The sequence below is a fragment of the Parasteatoda tepidariorum genome, chromosome 12, assembly GCF_982258835.1.
Source record: "Parasteatoda tepidariorum strain Cologne lab strain chromosome 12, Ptep-v5.0, whole genome shotgun sequence".
NCBI classification, from domain to species: Eukaryota; Metazoa; Arthropoda; class Arachnida; order Araneae; family Theridiidae; genus Parasteatoda; species Parasteatoda tepidariorum.
In genome coordinates this window covers 45901148-45922863 of record NC_141766.1, presented here as the reverse complement: position 1 = coordinate 45922863, position 21716 = coordinate 45901148, and the positions used below count along the sequence as shown (strand labels likewise).

The 21716-nt window shown below is 27.4% G+C and overlaps 1 protein-coding gene across 1 annotated transcript; it reads right to left on the bottom strand.

Annotated features, from left to right (window-relative positions):
* Positions 1 to 138: 138 nt before the first annotated feature.
* Positions 139 to 17468, bottom strand: LOC107443854 (uncharacterized). Its single transcript, XM_016057860.4, has 11 exons — positions 17411 to 17468; positions 16370 to 16413; positions 13611 to 14477; positions 13379 to 13526; positions 12096 to 12319; positions 9657 to 9815; positions 9237 to 9414; positions 9021 to 9156; positions 7094 to 7254; positions 4061 to 4172; positions 139 to 571 (listed from the first exon to the last, which is right to left on the bottom strand). The coding sequence occupies exons 1-11, from the start codon at positions 17466 to 17468 to the stop codon at positions 514 to 516; spliced, it is 2145 nt and encodes a 714-aa protein (XP_015913346.2). The 3' UTR covers positions 139 to 513.
* Positions 17469 to 21716: the final 4248 nt, after the last annotated feature.

The following is a 21716-nucleotide window of genomic DNA, read 5'->3' as shown; positions in this document are numbered from 1 at the left end:
AACAGATCTTACGTTTTTAAAGTAATTATTATGTAGTCCAGATTTGTCTCATCACACAAAAAATAAAAGTTTTTAAAAATTTATTAAAAGCAATAAAAGAAAACTATAAGCTAAAAATAAAACTAAGGAAAAGAAATATTATCAACATACTCATTTATTTCAAATTTTATCAAATAATAAATATAAAAATTACAAAAAAATAAACAAAGTTTAATTAAAAATCTTCTTAATCACATACACAAATATATATTTTATTAAATAAACATCAATCAAAAGTTACAGACAAAATTTTTTAGATTACTTGAATCTTAAATGTGATAAAATAAAAACTGGAATGCATAGATACATGTATATAATTCGATCTTTTAACTAAATTTGGTAAGATTTATATTAATGGAATGTATATTGATTATTTAAATTTCCAAAAATATGATTTATGCAATTTTTGAGAATTTTTTGAGATTAGAAAATATTAATGTTTCATTACAGCAATATGAAATGATAGGCACAGATTTATGCTTCAGAACAAACATATTCAACGATAACATCAAACATGTGGAACAGTAAACACCTAGAAAAAGAAAGTTAATGAAAAAGCTTTTTAGAATCAGCATTTCATAAGGAAAATTAGTAATTAAAATTATGCAAAAGTAGTAAAATTAGTGAGACATATAAATATGTAATGAATCAATACTTTATAGTGTGCAAAATAAAAAAGGTACTCTTAATAACTTTTGAATTAGTGACTGAATTGACACATATTAAGATAGAATCTCAATGATTTGAGGAGCCGCTATTAAGTTCGTGCAGACTATATTTCAGGCTAAAATCTGCTTTGAAATGCAATTTTTTTTAAAATAAAGATGCCTTTAAAAAAAACAGATTTGGTTTCTTGAGCTTTACAATAAAGAGGATTACTACACTTTGAAAAATTTGGTTCTAATTGAAAAGTTATAGCCTTTTGATGTTACTCTTCAAATATTAAGTCTGTGGGCAAGGTATAGTGAAATTTCCAGATTATGCATCATTTTACCATAGAAGACTAGAGGGAAAAGCAGTTTCTTGACATAGTGAGATATTTGATGTAGTGGAGGGTTTTTTGATGTAGCCTAACACTGGACAAATGCACAGGGGGTTACTTTTCACTCTCGATGTATTTTGCTGTATCTCAAACTATTTAAGAAAGTCAATTTTTTTTAAACACAGTTACAAAATTCACTTATCTAAAGATATCCAAAAAATCTTTAAATTGGAATATTTTTATTATTTCATTTAAAATGGTCAAAAACGTTTTTGTTTGCAAAGTCCACAATGTCAATTTAAACTATGCAATTTTAAATGACAAAATACAAAACTTAAGAGAATCCATTTAACAGCTCTTGAGAAATAATATTTTTTGTTTCGTAACTTTTCAAAATTTTATTTAATTTTTCACTAATTTTATGTTTCTGCATTTAAAATTACATATTTCAAAATAAGATAAAAATTTATCTACTTTACAAGTGCAGAAGTTTTACCAGCTTAAAACTTAAATTTTTACAACTTTAATTCTGTTTAACAGTTGACAGATAGAAATTTACAATAAGAGGTCCAAATTTTCAAAAGCTCTTCAGACTAAACTATTTGGAACATACTGTGCGTTTTCTGATTGCCAAAATTTAAATTTGTCAAAAAATAGACATGTTTACTTAAAGAAATATATTTTTGTGTCTGGCTTCATAATTAAAAATATTGTTCACATCAGATAATTGGCATATTTAAAATTTTAGTCACTCTAGTCATCACAGGGATCAGAGACTTTGAGGGGTGAGTAAGATAAAGGTAAGGCAACTCACAAATACAAAATAATTGTAAATTAACTTATAAAAATAATGGCGAAGATGGCAATGCCCGCCACACACTGATGGATGGGCTTCACATGATCATACAGTTTAATATGAAACAGAGAAGAGCAAAAAATAAGGAGTATGTGTCAGTGTAGCCCCGATAGCAGAATTAACAGCGTGAAACTCATGCACCATCTCCATCAATCCACATTTGTCTGCAACCTCAACACAGTCAAGCAGAGATTATTATTTCAAAAATCCAGCTTAACAGATAGACAGAAATGTAGCAAAATTTAAAAATATGAGCGTCTTAAAAATACCAAAAAAACCTTGTTGGTTCCCCCCTTTTTTTTAAAAAAAAAATCCTAATGAAAAAAGATCTGCAGATACGGCAATACTGTGTTGCTGGAGGGTTTCTGCGACCACGAGTGAAGCCGTGGTTTAAAACCAAAGAAATCTTTAATAAAAAAGCCATTTTTTCACAAAGTGGTAAAAATTTGATAAACAAATAGCAAAAAAAAATTTTTTTTTTTGGTATTTAAACATACATAAAAAAATTACAATTTTAAAAAGTGTTCAATTTTTTGTTGTTAACAACCACATCAATTCTCTATAAATTTCCAATACTACATAAAAACTCATCAAGTAATTTTTCCGCAATTAAAACACAGTGATGCCAAAAAAGTGATTTTTAGGAAAAAGCAATCTTTTAATATAGGCTTGATTGCCTCCATCCCAGTCTGTGGAACTTTGATGACGTGGAATTTAAAGTCAGATAAGTGAATTTCTTAACAATATCAAGTAGTGTACAGCAAAATGGTTTATTGCCCAGTTTTCAAAAAGTTTATTTTTTGAAAGTTCTAGACAAAGAAAACTACATTAAAATATTTGAATTTTTATATCTCGAATTTTTGAAAACACAAACTTCTCTTCAATTATGCAAAACCAAACCTTGGTATTGCAAAACCTAAAGCTATTTCTGCCAATAAAAAACATTAATCATAAGCCACAAAAAAACATTATAATGGAAAAATAGTTTAACTTAGAATTTGAGAATTTTACATGCTTTTTTTGTTGTGATTTTGTGACTTGATTTGCCAAAAAAAGTTTAATTTAAGCAAATGTTAAACAACTTTGTTTATTCCCAAGAGCAAAATAAACTAATGATAATTATAGAATGCAAATACAGTATTATACTGTGAGTGCAGCTAGTAGTATTATACTGTAAGTACAGAAAAAAAAAATTGGTGAGAAGTTTTAAGTTATATATTTTTAAATATGATTGAAATTATTATTTAGTTTACACATAACACATAATTTATATTATTAATTATTCATCTTACTTAACTTTATTAGAATATGCAAGAAACTGGTTGTGCTGAAAGCATAAATAATGAAGCATTTAAATGTTCAGAGAAAAATATTAATATGCTTTTTTGCATGGTTGGATGTATAGTTATAACTATTAAAAAAATAGTATTGACTAATAAGTAAGTAACAATGGAAACATTATTATCTACTCTAAGTATTTAATACTAAAATATTATCCAACCTAAAGGATATAATTTATAATAAAACATTTAAAAATTAATAATGGCAGGATAAAATAAAATAAGAAACAAATGTGTTATTATCTTAAGCTTACAAACATTTACAACATACCTTTTCTAGCCATGATTATGTTTTCTTTAATCAAGTTTACTGATTTCACCCACTTTAAAAATAAGTAGCTATTTTTTTCTGCTTTTGGTTAAAGATTTCCAATTGAACAAATTCAATAGTTTTTGAACATACAATGCATAATACATCTAGAGATTCAGGTGAAAAATGTAACATTTAAGAAGTACAAAAGACTATTTTTTTTAATTCAAAAGTTTGAGTTACTAAGATAGATTTTATTACACGCTATTAATTCATTTCTTGAAAATTTTTTATAGCTAAAGCAATAAAAATTTGAGATTTAATTTATGTTTCCTAAACAAAAATTACTAAACAATCAACTATTAGTTGATATGTTTAAAGTAATGGATTGGAAATAATTCTTTATTTTCAGTTTCATTACTTATTTCATTCTAATCAGTTTCTTCTAATCGATAATTTATATTATATTTCAGTTTTAGTTTAACCACTCTAGTCTTTCTACCACATAGTTTTCAATTTAGGACTCTTACATAAAAGTTTTTTAATAATTTGAAACAAAAGCAATTTACATTAGTATCATAAAAATTACTCACTTATTCAGTTTCTCATCCTGAAGAGATAAAATAAATAATTTCATCTTTTCTAGAACAGTTGATTTGACACTATAGACACCATTATGCAGGAAATAATTTGATGAAAATAAATCTAGGAAAAAATAAATAATTTTAAGATAAAACGGTAACAATTATTTTAAAACCTAGATATTAAGGGGCATAGTTACAACTTCAGTTATAAATAAATATTTTTTCTTTTACAAATGGTTTCTGAAGAAGGTAGTTATCCAGACATGCTATGTTAGTTCCTTAAAATAAATTTTATGTATTGAAAAATAAAATACATTTAGAAATTTGAAGGCTGCAACAAAAAATCATGATAGATGAATAGCTCTTTCAATTTGTTAATTTGGCAAGTAAAGAAGAAACATATGAATAATAAGCTTAAGCAACAACGATTATGAATAAAATAAAGTCAATCAGAAACTTGATACAATAAAATATTAAAATTTTACGTAGTAGATATTCTAATTATGAAATACACTTAGTAGATATTTTAATTATGCAATTCACTTATTTAATTTATTCTTAAATCGGATGTAAGCAACAACAAAAAAAAGTGATTAACACACATTCTACACGCTGAGTTCTCACCAAAAAACTGACATAAAAATGAGGGAAGTAGAGACTTTTCAAAAAAATAAAGTGACCAAAATAATAATTAGTTAAAAAAAAAGACCAATACAACCATTTGCACAAAAAATACATCACATGCCAAACTTACTGAACTGAAAAGAAAAATATTTTCTTCAAGAAACTTTTATTGCAAACTAATTTACTATTTTCAATAAATTTGAACTCAAAAAATAATTACAATATATAGACTACAATTACCTCTAATAAAATCTGTCACATTTTTGTAACAATTAATTCAGATAAGTTTTTGGAGTTTTTTAAAAAAGTTTATCATTGAAGACTTTCTTTTTTGTATTCCTTTTTTTTTTAAGACAAGCGCCTTTATCCTGTACTTATCTTCTACATCTTAAACAATTTTTGCACCTTCAACCTCTAGCACCTTTTGAACTTAAACAATTTCTACAACTTAAACTATTTTTTTGCACCTGAGCCAGTCGAATTTCAATAAAAATCTTGCTTTTAAAACCCTTTTTTTTAAATCTTTCAATTGCTTCTGCAAGCATTGTTGTGGATAACTTTATCTTAGTATTTTCTATGTCTTGAAGTTTAATAAATGCTTTAAAGATCTTTAAAATTCTTTATGTTCTGTTCAATCTTTTTGATTTCTTTTTTGGTTTTTGTTTTTCAAAAATATTTTCTTATCTTTTTGCTGCTATTCTTTTTTTTTCTTCTTCTTTTACGTAGTTCTTATTTTTTATTTGCATTCCATTATTAATAGTTTAAAGCTTTTTGTTACTAAGTTTGCAAGATAATCATAATACTTTAATGCATACAAAACATGCAATTATGCATTTAAAGTTCTCACTGATATCTTTGTTTATCTTTTATTATAATTTTGCATGAAACGAAAAAAAGTCTCTTGTCTGCACTACCACTAGAAACAGTTTGACCTTTTGTGCAATTGAATATTTTTTTTTGGAAACAGCATTTTTAATTTTAAATACTATATGCGAGAAATGACTATTTCTAATATGATTAAAATCTAGTTTTTCAGTTTGGAATGAAAGCCATTCATTTACAAGTATACAGATTTATTGATCCCTGTAACAATGTAGCGATTTTAACAATATTTCCAGAACTTTTCTCATCAGAAATTTTTTGACTTTGCATAAAATTAATATATTTCAAATTGTTTTCACAATTTTTAAATAATTTCTCAAAAAATATTTCCCTGATTCAAAATAATGAACTTTTCTTCAAAAGCACTTCCAAAACCTTTCTTTTCAATAGTCGAATGTATAATTTCTTTTTTACTTATTCTTTTCATGAGGATATTTTTAATTTATCATAATATTCTTTCTCTGGAAAATTGAATTGAATATAATTCAACACAACTTGTGATCAAAAGTTATTGTATTTTCACAGATTTTATTTGTAAAAGACTGATACGTTATTAAAAATAATAAATTAACACAATATAACAAATATGAATACTTTACTAATAAATATATTTAAATGGTTTCAAAGTGGCTGCTTTTTGAAGCAATGCAGAGGCGCTCACAAGGCTAAAAAGACACAAGAGTGGTGCAAACCACATTAAAAACATTCTAAAATAAAAATGAAAGCTGCATTTTTTCCCTTTAACATTGGTATAGTTTCATAAAAACAAAAAAACATAATAAGCAATACTAAAAAGCATTGCCTATGCGCTTAACTAATTCATTAAAATTTGATCTGTTACTTTAACTTCTATTTAAAATAAATAAAGTGAAATCTATTTTTAAACTTATATATTAATACTTCTACACTGACATATTTTAAGAAAAAATTTTCTCAAAATATTTTTTAACCACAGCACTTGTAGCTCATATAAGTTTTCAGCATTTCATTTAAACTTTTAACAAGATATTTATTACTAAAGTTAATTTATTATTAGATAAAATGTTTAAATTGTATCTAACAGTTATTAATTAATAAATGACAAAACTTGATTTTTAAGTTACTTTTTTGTAAATTCACTAATTAAAAAAATATTATGAGAGATTTATACTATAAAAATAACCCACAAACAGCTAATTTTCTTTTAAATCACATGACAATTTAATGTAATTACAATGCAAATTTACCATGGAGCCATTAAACTGAATACACCAATTAGACATAGATTTAGTTTTAAAAAATTCCATCTATTAACTATTTTAAATATTACTTCAAACATGCAGAATATAGTAAAAATAAACATTGAAATTTTTATTTGTTATACAATCAACAAATTAGCATAGAAAGGAACATTTTTGAACAATCATGGTAGTTTTGGGCACTCAAAGGTTAAGCAGTTTTTGCAAAAATATTTACAAAATATTGTTTAAATTATAAGATTAGAGAAAGAAATTAAGAAAAATAAAGAAGTAATTTAATTAAGTACAAATATTTTACCTTCTAAACATTCAACAATTTTTTCTATATTAGCAGAATTATCTTGCCCTGTGTTTGCAGCATTTACTATAACTTCATCAGGCCATAAGTACATATGTAAAGAATGCAGAGCATATGCAAGGTGTTCATCAGATATACAATCGATCTTGTTTACCATGTACCTGAAATCATATCAAGAATATATAAAGTTCTCATAAAATACATATTTAATTTAATCAAGTATAGCAGAAATACTTCTAATTAAATTAAAACTATAACATAGTTCTAAGTGAAAATCAGAACAGGTTTATTAAAGAGGTGAAAATGCTACTTTATTTACAATAGAATTTCTTTAAAATATAGTCTAGACTTAAAATGCAATTAAAATGATAATTTGATTTGTTTAGCTTTTATTAGTAGAAAATTCTTAAATTTGGCTAAAGTTTCTAACTTAGACTACTTAGACTAAAGTTTCTAACACAAACTGTTCATAGAACATGTATGCCTTTAGACAACCATGAAGCCACATAAAATTTTTATTATGACTAACTACTTTAACATATTATGGTTTAAAAGTATTTCAACAATCAAATTGTTCTAATTTATTAATCATCTGAACTATTTAAGATGTATCTGTGCAAGTTGACTACAAATAAAATTTGAAAGAACATTGAGTAGTTATTAGAAGCACATGAAAATTTGAGCATACAAACAACAATAGCCTCAGTGATGATAAGGAAAGTTTGTGTGTATCACTTACTCACAACATATACAACTGTAATAAACTTGTAAGGGAGGTTGAGCACATCATAAGGATTAAGAATGGCACAGTAATCCATGACAGGAAATGCCATTCTACACAGCTAGGGATACTTCCCTATTATGAATTGTTTCAGCATATGCTTTCTAACAGGCACTTATATTTATTTAAATTACCGAAATTTTGTGTCTTTCAACAATTATTCTGGAAAGTTATATTTTAATTGATTCAGTAATAGATTTTTAACTATAATTTAGTAATTTGAACACTAATATGAAAACTAACTTTGAGAGTGCTTGTTCAAAGGCATACTTAGAAAGAGTTCATTACAGTTTAGAATTATAGGAAACTGCCCCCAGCGGCATATGATAACATTTCTGGTCATGGGTTCCTATACAATTCTTAATCCTTATAATGTGCCCTACCTTCCTAAGAAGTTTGTCTCAACGTTTACGGATCACACCGTGTATATACAGTCGACGCTAAATATAACTACTCCAGTGGTCCAAACAAAATTAGACATTACAAAATGAGGTCACTATATCATAATGACACAAAACTAAAGCAAATATTTACTTATAATTCATAAATACTGAGCTTATTTTGAGAAAAACATGCTATACATTAAAAAGAATCATGAAACTGAAAGAATAACTGACATTAATGCAGATTTTTTTTATGTAAATCAAGTGCAAGCAGCAATATAATACTTTAAACGTTAAAATATATGTAATTTTTATTTCAAATAACATAATTTAATATCAGGCATAATTTTTTAGAAGTCATTCAGTGCTCTTTCTAGATTTTGAAATTTTCTTTCACAATAATGATGGTGCAAAATTGGAACACCTTGTTCTAAGCCTTCAGAATTACGCCTTGATTTCAATTTTAATATAAACAAAGTGCTTTTTAGGATTAAGAATATTTTAACAATTTCTGGTTTAGATGTAATTTTTTTATCTACATCTTTCAGAACTTTTAATTTCTGTTCTAATTATATAGTGTTAATCTGTTTAAAAGTAGCCAAGATAAAGAAAAATGTGAATACCATTTGTTTTAACTTTAAGCTTACAAAAAATTTGTTTTAAGCTTTGTTTTAAGTTTATAAAAAATTTGCTAATACCATAAGTAAAAATATATTTAAATTTTCTTGAGCACCGACCAGAATATTATTTATATCATACTAACCTATTAATCAATGGTGACAATAAAAGCACTAATTTTGTTCGTAGATCTCCTAATTTCATGGCATTGAAATCTACAGCTGCATCAAGTAATTCAATCATTGTATTACCGAATGGGTATTCATCCTCTAGATAGTTATCTAAATATAAATAAGAATTAAAAATTTGAAATGATGATAAGTAGTTTGATACTAGACTTTGTGATAAGTAGTTTACATACCATGCAATCCCGTACAAGAACAGCATTCTTCAATTTTAAAATTTGAAAGGTTTCTTAACAGTGAAGACTTTTTTCCTTTTGCGTCAATATCCTTTCCTTTATGGGATGAATTTTCATAAGATTGATTCCCAACTGAATTTTGAAAAAAGTTATTGACATGTTCCTTGATTTCAGGTTCCTAAATAAATCACGATATTCTATATAACTGCAAATTTCATTAAGGATAATTACAAATTTCACAAAAATCAGTTACAGTGGAAAAATGAAGAAATAATCAGAATGATTCAAATTACGAGGGGAAATAAGTCAATAAAAGAATTTAAAATTCTCCTTGTAATAAAAGAATTTAAAAATATTTTTGAAATAAAAAAAAACTTTTTTAAGTGAATTTTTTAATGAAAGAAAGAGAGAATTACTCACGCGATAGGAAAAGTCTAGTAGATATTCATGAAATCTTTGGTCAGAACTAGGTTCTTCTAAAGAAGTCTTAACTGGAAGTATGCCTTCAACTTCTAAAGGTGAGCTTGGTAATGCAGTTTTAAACATGTCAATTGCACCTCTGACCCCTCGAACAAAAAACTAGTAAAGAAAATAATAGCTTTTAATATGCATACAAAAGTTTTTATCAACAAAAAATTACATTTAGAAATAAACCAATATTAGCACAAATTCATCTGGCATAATTTGCGCAGTCATTGACTGAATGTCAGTATTTTTTGTTAATCTGTTATTTACGGCAATATGCAAATGATAAAAATTTCGTAATTTGGATCTTTGGTGATTGACTGCAAAACAAATCTTTTTTCAGCAAACCAATGTATGCTAAGTTACTGAATGTAAAGAGGAATAGGTAAATTATAGAACATTTGAATAGTAATTATAATAATTTAGGGATAATGCTATTTTATAATGAAATACTTTTCATATGAAAATTTTCAGGGATGAGAGTAGTCAGAAAGCAAAAATGAGGAAATCCAAGAATGAATATTATATATATATCTTGTAAATAAGAATCGTAATGCGCAACTTTTAAATTTGGTAAATACGAAAATCGATGCTTGATGTTAAATTCGCTTGAATAAGAATAGCTACATATGTTCTTAAAAACGAGTGAATACAAATCGCGATACTGGATTTTCAAATCTCGTAAATAAGAATTGCAATGTGCCACATTTAAATCACGTTAATAAGAATTGCAATGAGCAACTTTTAAATCAGGTAAATACGAAAATCAGTGTTTCGTATTAAAATTGCGATTTTAAAAACCTGTCAATACAAATCGCAATATTGAATTTCAAAATCTTGCAAATAAGAATCGCAATGTACGATATTTAAATCACGTGAATAGGAATCGCAATGTGCAACTTTTAAATCAGGTAAATACGAAAATCGATGTTCCATATTTAAATCGCGTAAATAAGAATAGCTACATAGTTTTAAAATTGTGTTCATACAAATCGCGATATTCGATTTTGAAATCTCGTAAATAAGAATCGCAATGAACAATATTTAAATTGCGTGAATAAGAATAGAAACTTTGAAATCAGGTAAATACAAAAATCTATGTTTGATATTAAAATGGTGTGAATAAGTATCAAGATATTAGCAGATTCTGGACTTAGAATTTCTAAAAGTCTTGTTTGTATTGTTGCTTAGTCATAATAAATAAAAACTTACAAGATTTGATTGAGCAAATTAATATTTTCAATGCAAATCCACCACTATTTTTTTTTTTATTATTTTGCTTGATTTCGAGACAGAAAACAGGAAGCAACAACGCCTGAATTACGAAAATACGAGCTATCTGCCAGAAAATTCTTCTTTTCAGAGTGCAAAAGTGTAGAAAATAGCTAAAATAAGTGAAAATGGGAAGGGTTGGAAGCTACGTAGTTTGCATTCTCTGCTTATCTTTGAAAATCGAAAATAAATATAATTATTTTATTTCAATGACTGAATTTTCACAAAAAGCAAAAATTCGAGAGACTAAAGCAAACTAAGCAGAAATCCGCTAAAAAGTGGAAAACTCTCATCCCTGAATTTTAAATAAACATTTCCCTACATTTTTTTATGCATTCAACAATGCATAGCATAGTTTTAAATCTATATTTTCAAAATCTTTTAACTCTTCAGACACCTGTTTAAGTTAAATTTTTCTTTTTAAAAAATGTTAAATGTATTGTTTTAGTAGAAAATAAAATCATCAAAAGTCAGTGCTAAAATAAAACATGTTATTCTATGTGTAGTTGTACCAGTTGTTTGTTAAACAAAGCAAATTCATGTTGGAAAAACCATCTTTTATTGAAGAAATAATAAATTTGCTAAAAGATATCCAAATTAAAAGAGAAATAAGTGCAATAAGCTTATTGAAGTGTATCAACCATTTCAATTTAAAAACAAATTTTGAACATTGACAACTTAAAAATACAATGTTGCTAAATTGAAACTATATCATACCTGCAAATTTTTATGCTCTTCAAAAATGTGTTTTCTTGGTGATAGTGAAATGCCAATTTAAGAAACATAATAAGCAGATATCATAGTAACATTTAACTGACAATTACAACACAATAAGATAACTAGCATGTCTGTGTTAAATATGTTTAAACTATTTATATTTTATGATAGTCAAAAGCAATTTAAACTAAATTTATTAAAGCAAGAATAAAGCATGAATGTTAAAATTTTGCTACCACATTAAATAGAACTATACAATCTTTTGCAAAAAGTGGAAGAGTTGGCTAGTTTGCTATATAGATAAAAAAAAAAAAAAAAAAAATTCGATTATTGATTTAAGAATATTTTTTATAAAAAAAAGATGTCTGATTTAAAAATATTGAAATACCCCAAAGAATATCTGACCTTATCAATTCTTGGCACACTAATATCTCCAGTTCTTCTAACAAATGATATTCTTGCATCCCCACCATAAGCTAAAAATTCTTGAAGTTCAGAACTTTGAGCAATTGGAGCTATATCACATAGAGCTTTCAGATAATTTTCTAGGAATACTTTACGTTCAGCAATATACCTTTTATCTAAATTAGAAAATGGTAAAGTCGTCCATTTACTGGGTCCTTTAATACCTAAAAAAAATTAAATATTGTGAGGATTTAATTTTCACATCACAAACTTTGACTCAAGTCTTTTACAGATAAGAGAGTTGATCAGAAAGATACCACCGATGAGAAGAAAGAAGCCAATAGGAGATAGGTTGCCAATCTTTAGATCTTCATGGCAGATTTTTAAGCAGAAAATATTTAGTCTTGCGGACCGCTGTCTCATTTATCATCAAGGTAGCAACGTTTGAAATGAATACACTGCTTATTTCCAATGAGATTTTTTATTTAACATGACGATTAAGTATAGAAAAAAAAGTGAAATGACACAGATTAATTAAAATTCCTTTAACTAGTATTTTATACAGGGTCAATTTTTCAAAATACGTGTTGTCTTGGATTACCCATCTTTTTGATTTTCATCAATTTCTTCGTCATTATTCTAAATGTATTGCAGAGACTCCAACTTAAGATTGAGATAAAACTACTAGATTCTCGTTAGTTTCAAACAAATTTTTTTTACAGTGGTAGTTAACTAAAGCTTAATTTTATGAAACAGATATTTGATTAAAAAATATTAAAACTTAAGTAATCACCTATATGATTTTTAAATGTTTAAATTACTTGAGTTTTGTAGTCGATAGAATTAATTAAATTTTAGTTTTTTAAAATATAAATACATTACCCTTGTTACCACTAGGAAAACTTTTTTCTGGAACTATGGAGAACCTACAGTAGTTAGTCCGTGTGCATTGTATAGCAAAGATGCTAACTTTTTAAAATGATAAATATTTTCTAGTGGTAGTAAAATTTATATATTAATGTATGATTTTTGCTTAGTAAATTCGAGTTATAGAGTTTTACTCACTACAACTTATAAATAATTCAAAAGCTTTTATGAAATGCTACTTTGTTACAGTTATTTTGTGATGAGCCTTTCAAAATGTTGGCAAAATTAACTGAAATTCTGAAAATTTTAGTTTATAGTTATGTATTGTTTTTAAAATATTTTGTAGAATCCAGTGCAGTTGGCATCTCTGGTATAGTATACTATATTGAACAATTAGTAATAAGAAAAAAAATTACCTTTTAAAAAAATTTTCAAAACTGGATTTTCTTCTAGTCTAGATTGAAGGGCAACAAACTCACTAAAACGTCTTTTGATACTGACATTCTGTGTAACAAATTGAGGACTGCCCAATACACTGCGAGTGTCATGGAAAATTCCTGTATACTGCAAAAAAAAAAAAGAAGACAAAACTGAATATATAAATATATACACACGCAGAGATAAAATTAAAAAAAAAATACATCTAACCTCTATACAGTAAAGTGTATAAGGAACAATGCCATCTTCATTTTGTTGAATGGTATCAGTAATTTTTATATCAGTAAATAGAGTAGGAACTTCCAATTCCACAGCTTCTTCTGCTTGTTCTATACTACAGTTGGAATTTGAATCAGATTTGACAACAACAAGCATTTTATTATTTCCCTTTTGCAACTTTATGTCATAATCTTTTTCATTTAGAGCTTTAAGTTGTGGCATCTGTCGTATGTAATCAGCACTTTTAGACCGTTTTATCAAAGCATTATCACAGATATCTGATGCGCTATCATCACAATCTAAATCAGTTATATTACATATATCATAATTAGAAAGATAACTATTGCTTGAAGATTTTAAGCTAACAGCAAGTGAAGCAAAACTTGAGCTTTCAACACTGAGTTCATGACCGGGATTTTCGCTGATATTTGGAGCTTTTTTATTACAATTGCTCGATGTAGGTACAGTTAATCTGGATTGTGAAGTAACTTTTTTGGCAATTATTGGCTTTGACACAACAGATACATCATCAGAAGGCAATATAATTGTTGGTTGAGATTTATTATAAGAGTTTGATGGAAGTTTGGCAACAGTTAATGTTTCAGTTGAGTCTTCTTTATTAACTAATATCCATAAAATTAAAAGGTTTATACGTGACGGATCACTAAAAACTCTAACTAACGGTTGAATTAATGTTTCAGTTAAAATTTCTACTACTATAGCATGTAACAAAGAACAGGATTTACTATGAAGGGAATTTTCACTTTCAAAAGGACCAAATTTATCCAACAATGCACTGATTAAACTCTGAAGATAGCATCGTTCAGTAGCTGTGTCTCTCATAGCCCAGTGCCTCATCTAAAACAAAATTGAAATAAAAATTATAATTTTTTCTACATAATATCAAATATCTATAAAAAAAAGCTACAAAATCACCCAGGTTTTCATTTGGTAGTCCTAAAATTTAATATGGTAGACAAACTAAGGAAAAATGTAATTTTAAAATTACACAATTATACTGTTAAATTACATATTTATTCGCGAGTACATGGTTGAATTTTAATTCCATTAAAACAACCAGTGTCAACATTTCTTTTTGATATAAGTTTACATATGAGTACATATCGGTTTACATATGAGTTTTGAATTTAAGCAAATTTCCAGTTTAAAACAGTACTCTTAGGCTTACACAAGGATGGGCTTATATTCAGAAATATATGGTATATGTTTAACACAAACAATTCAGAAATTTTAAATCACCCTTTGGCATAAAGATTTTGAAAAAATTTTCAGCTTCTACGAAGTACATCCTGAAACAAACTATTGGATATTATAAATGAAGTCAATATACATATACATTACAGAATGATTTAAATAATGGTACAAAAGGCATGCAAAATAAAAATTATAATTGAATATAGGGTTACATATGCTATCTAGATCTGTTAAAGAGGGTTGTTAGTTGCAGGTTTAAGAAGATGTGTAATTTTTTAAAGCCTCAATATTAAGCATGTCACCAGTTAAAATTTTTAATCATCTTCGGAAGTACTAGTATTCAAGGGTGTAGTAGATGAGATGTATAGGGAAACAGCATATCTCAATTGGTTTTTAGATGAAATCAAATTTTTTTTAAAAAAATTCCCAGTTTTCATAAGACAATTTGTTTATTTTATGCACTGCAAAAACAATTTACTCGAAATATTAAAGCCAGTTAAGAGCCTATTATAACTGTTTTCTTTTAATGTAATATGAATAAAAATTTAAATGAGAAAAACTTAATTTTAAAATACCAATAAAGAAAATTTTAATGAATATATCAATACATAGAGTAATATAAAGTGATTAAGAATGTACATAGTAATTAACAAAAGCTTTAAAAAACACTTATTCTTAAATTAAAGTTCAGATAAATGTTTGAATTTTTTAATGTTCCCCCCACTGAAAAATTTGTTACAACAACACTGGTAGTATTGGTTTTAAATGTTTACTATCTAGTAAAATTACTAGATTTACTATCTAGTAAAATAACTAGATTTACTACCTAATAAAAATAAGATGAATCTTGTTTATTCTTCCTAAATACAATATACATAATTTGCTACCCTTTCTAGGAGCACTAGATAGTGGAAGATAATTTAATACTTTGATTTCTTGTGCCAACTATAATTACCAAATTGATTTTAAACTTGCAAATTTCAAAAGTTTTGGATTGTTGGTCCTCATCTGTGATGTTTTTTTAGTTTCTTGTGAGTCCCCGCCTCGAAGTTGCTAAATCTTGACAGAAATCTTCCCAGGTAGTGTTTGACCTCACATGCTCCTTGTGATTTTCGATATATAGTTTTGTATCATTATCTACACCCAAAGAAATTTTTAAAAAATGAAAAAGGCCCATGTAAAATATTGCAGAAGAAGATCAACCCAAAAAGTCTAACTAGTTATGACCCCCAAGCATATATTTTTTTTTTTTTAAAAGTAGCAAGTTTACAATTCATTTGATAGCTGGGTGATTGTAGTAGATGCAACAATTAAAAAGATATAAAAATATCCCCATGATTTTTAATTCTTCTTTAATGACTGCCTTTCATTCTTATTTAAGCCATGTTATTTTGCAACACTTAGTTATATGAAATGAATCTAACTAAAATAAACAATAAAATAAATTTACACTTAGCATCCACCTTAACTTGGAATTTTTTAACCCCATCACATAATTTTAGACAGTTTAAACCTGTTACATTTGACAATCTTACCTGAACATTATCCCAAGAAAAACTTTCTGAAGACTTCTTCGCTTCTACAAAATGAGAAAAAAAATGTAGATATATTTGTAATATAGTGTAAGAAATTTTTTTTCTCTCAATTTGTAAAATCCGAGAACACAATCGATGAAGGGTTTCTTTGATGGATTTGTTTAACAGATGAATAAACTCATCATTATCACCGAGTCTATAATACCACGAACAAATATAATGTTTAGATATATTTTGAACTAAAACATTTATTTCACTGTCAATGATTAACACATCTCCACAACTTTGAAAATTTTGGTTTTCAGCAGGAATAGGTATAGATGTCTTCTGAAAACAAAACAGTTGTCCTAAGAAGTAGTAAGTTCTTTTATAAATTTCAGATGTATAGGCAAGTCTAAAAGATATTCTAAACAATCGATATGATGCTATTTTATTATATAAGTCATGGAATGTAGAGGATACAAAATTATGAAAAGTTGCACGTAAACGTACATAGAAATGGACTAGGAGGAGACATATTATAAAAGCTACCAATAATGAAAAGTATTTTTCAATCAGTAGAAACAGTAAAAATGATGAAAACCATAATATCACTTCAATAATCATCCCATTGCACGATTTTTTAAATCGCTGACTAAAACAAGAAACTGATTCGCTTGATTGAAAAAAATAAGAGAGCCCATGTGACAGACTCACGAAGTAAATGTTTTGTTGATTGATGATCAAAGGAAATGATGGAAAACATCTATGATGCAATATTTTTAGGCGTAAGAATATATATATAAAGATTGTACATAGTATGAATGCTAGGCAAGTGTTGAATTTATCAATTAGTAGAAATATTGAAAATGATAATACACATATTATCAGTTCATTAATCATTACATTGCTCTATCTCTAAAATTACCATACAAAACATTATAAAAAGATCAAGTCATATTTCAGAAGAAAACAAATCAAGTGAGATAAAGACATTAATTGAAAAAAATCATGAATACATTCAAGACGGCTCAATATTAACGACAAAGGAAAAAACAATACTCATGTGAATTTTGTTTTGTTTCCTCATTTTTGGATACAGAAACCATACCCTAAACATTTACTCAATTCAGTTCACTTTAAAAAGCAAAGGTTACAAGCGATTATAAATGAACATTTTTCTCGAGGTGCGCGTCATAGTTAATGGTATGCAGTGTGAATGCTACATATAGGGCCACTCATGGGAGAATAAAAACCTGGTTAGAGAAAAATACTTTTTGGCCAAAAGTTATCTTCTATTTTCTCTGGTCCCGCAGTGGAGTGATCGTTAAGACACAGTTCCCTGCAGATCACCGAAGTCAAGCATCACTGGCTGCGGTCAGTGTGCGGGTGGGTGACCACTTGGATCAGTCGGCGTAGGGACCGAGGGTGCGCGGTATTGGTCCTCGTTAAACTGTTCTACCGTAAAGTGCTCGACTTCGGGTTCAGGTAGTCGGGCTACCGAAGCAGAATTGTGATGGCATGTCTTCGGATCATTCTCAGGGATGTTTCCCAGATCGTCGCCAATAGTCCATTGTGCAGCTTTAGTGAGACGTAAATGAACTACTGCAACTACCACTACTATTATTTTTCCCTGCTGCGTTTTGATATGCATGAATTGTGCATTTCACGAGAATGGCCCTTGGAGCATTCACGCTACATTCTAACAAGAACTTGATTCGCTAGTGTTTCACGGGGTCCCCTTCCGTCTCTTTCTCTCTTCCTTCCTTCTCTTTCAGTGTAGGAATGTACTACTAAATTTTCTCTTTGTATAATATTGTTCGCATTTAAATATTGTTGTTTCTATAATGTTGTTCGCAAAAGTATTTTCTAAAGTAGCCCCGACGCTTATTCTTTAAGAGCTACCCCCTGTTATGACTATCCACACGCTAATGGTGAAAGCATGCGAATTGTTTCTATAAGTAGAGAGTGCTATTCAACGCCCATTTCGATCACCAATTCCTGAGTGATTGCCAATGTTGAGTTAATAACTCACAAAATCTTCTATCTTAAATAAGGTGAGTATAGTTGGAGACAAAAGTAAGTCTGTTTTCCTGAAAAATGCAACTGAAGTTCGAACTTCTGTAACTTCATTTTAATGCTTCTAATTAGAAAATTATCTGAATACATCAGGTTGAGCTGGAAGTAATGGATAGAACCGGAAAAAAAAATTGGAAGATTTGGAAGAAACTAAAAATGACAAACACAATTTTTTAGTGATAAATCAATAGGAATAATTTAAATGAAAACAACTAAAATTAAATATTGAACAAGAAAAATGAAATTTTTTTACATTTATTATTTTTTAACGACAAAAGTAGTTTAATGTTCATTTATTATATATGAGACAATAAATAATATGAAACTTGTTTGATACTATTTAAAATAAAGAATTTTAAAGCTTACATTGTATTAATATAATTTTTTAACGTATATTTAAGTTATTCTTATTTTCTTATCTAAATATTTTTTGTTTATCTTTTTAGTTTTCTGACTATCCTGTTTTAAGATAGCACATAAGAAAATTACTTCAATAAACTCTATTAAGTTAATGAAAGAATGAAAACAACATTAAATAATAAAGATATTTTCAATTCATTCTCATATTTATTTCTTATTTTAATTTTCACGAATTATGGGCAGGTTTTGATACGCAATACCTCGTTTAAATATTATATTATAATTAAGAAAAAGATCCTTGCAATTTTATTTAATTTGTTCTTTTAAATTTTACTAAACCATAATTATAAACTGTGAAAAATCAATTTTTTAAAAATTTAATTGGAATTTATTTTTATTTAAATCGATTTTTTAAAATATTTAAATCAGATTTGTTTGAATGTTTTACTCATACCAATCAAAGCTCTTGTATTATGTGAAAATAATGCTTACAACTATTTTAAAACACTATTATAACTAAACAGGGTTGGCAAAAAACCGCATTTTTTTCTTTTTGACCCAGCCAGTGATCATACTGATTTAAGCTGTTATTAGATTTTTGTATTTTTCTAAATGTATACAAACTTCTAGAATGTAAAGAAACAATAAACAGGGGTTGCTACTTCAATTAAATTATGTGAAATAATTTTATTAAGCTACATATAGAATAATAAGGAAACATATGCCTATTATCAATTTTAATATTATTATTTATCATCATCAACACCATATAATGCCCCATGAATAGGAAACTGAATGTAAACAATAACACGATTCTAAACACGGGAAATTTTTTTTAAAATTTCCGGTGGATCTCTCCGCTTATGTTATACCCTCGATGAGATTTTTCAACAGACATGATGTTCTGGAGATTTTTATTACTGTGGTTTGTGTTTAAATTTATCCGTAATTTTAACATTCATAAGAGTTTTTGGTGCCAACCGGCCTGTGTAGAGGTTAGGGAACTGCCCTTGCATCAGAAAGGTTGTGGGTTCGAATCCCGGGCAAGGTATGGATGTTTGTACTATCTGTCCAGAATGTGTGGGAGCAACGTTGGGGCACCTAATATGGTGCCCTTGAAAACGTAGTCAACAAATTTGCCCTTCAGATGCCTGTAAGACATAGGTCATTCCCCTGGCGGGCATTAGAAGAAAAAAGAACTTTTCGTTATTAGGCTTAACAAATCTTTATCCTTAACCTCTTCGAGACGGGCGATAATCATGGTAAAAAAAAAAAAAAAAAAAACTGGCAGCCTAACTATTTTTTATAGCAGTTTATTTGTGGGCGGGGTAATAATAGTTTGCTTTATTTAATTCACCATTACTTAGTTCGAATTAAAGATTGCATAGTTACACTTATAACACTCTAGGATTGGATGTGTTAGATTTAAAGTGAAAGCAAAAATAACTCTGTCAAATTAGCTATGCCCAAACTTAAGCTACCGCATTTTATTTTTTACTATCCTGATTTCGATTTCGTGCGAATACATTTATGACTCGCCAGACCCGAAAAGGTTAAATAAATTAAAGAAGACTAATAACGCAAATTTAAAAATTTATAATGCTTGAAAATGTGAAATAAAAAACAAAAATATACGAGAACATGTAATATGCCTAATGAAACAAAAAAAAAAAAAATAAAAATAATACGAGAGAAAAAATCCATGTATATTTTAATTCATTCTGAAATTAAAAACATAACGAAGATTAGATTACCAAAGTATGATAAAATGAAAATGGAAAAAAGAGCAGATGAAAAAAAAATTATTCTGAGGAAAGATAATTAATATTTCCGAGTTCTGTGAAACACTATTGAAGATAATGAGGTTTTTTCAATTGAAATTAAAAAAAGAAATAAATAAATAAAAACATCAAAACGAGGCTTATTTTTGTAAAATACTGTATTGTATAAAGTACATTATTTTACAAAAATGATCCTCGTTCCCCCGTAAAAATAATTTTGTAAAAATGATTCCCGGATGTTCACTTGTCTTTAAAAGTACTTGACTACGAATAATAGTGAATGCTTTAAAGTCTATTATGCTATGCTTTAAAGTCTATTATTTCTTTTCTTTTTTAATTTCTTGAAAATGAAATAGCTAAACCAAACGCATGGCCGGGCTAGTCTAGTTCAGGGATGGCGAACCAATGGCACGCGTGCCATTTATGGCACGAGACACAATATTTTGGGCACGCCATCGATCACAATTGTTATTACACTATGAATTGTTATTACACAAATGTTATTACACTATTAAGCATATGTAACAATTAAAATAAAATTCACAAAAGCGAACAAAATAATAAACAATCATTGATAAAAGAATTAACAATTAATGCTAAAAAAAACAATTAATAACCATAAAAAACAAGCTAAAAATAAATAACTAGCAAAAAAAAATAATAATAACTGTCCTGCTTAAACTAACATCCTACAACTTAATATAAGTTATTTGTCATCTAATCTGCAACAACAGAATTCACATTGATGTTACTTTAAGTTGTTTTAAGACATGGCAAAATGTATTTCTCTTTCAATGTAAATAAAGAGTTTTGAGCTGATTATTATAATTAGAGCCCGGATTTTGATGACCTAAAAAATCTCAACTAATGCCCTTAAAAAGTGCAAAAAATGCCCTTAAAAATCCAAAAATTGTGCAAAAAATGCCTTAAATAAAGTAAAAATATTGAATTAAAAATTTTTTTTGCTCTCTAAAATTATTATGAGTCATTTAAAAAATATAAAGCAATGCAATACTTGTTCTACGTTCATTAAAGTTTGAAAAATTCGTTTTATATTCTAAAATAACAAAAAAAGGAAAATATATTGACACCAAAATATTTTTATTTCGTATAGAAACTTTAATGGATATAACAACTTCCATCTCATA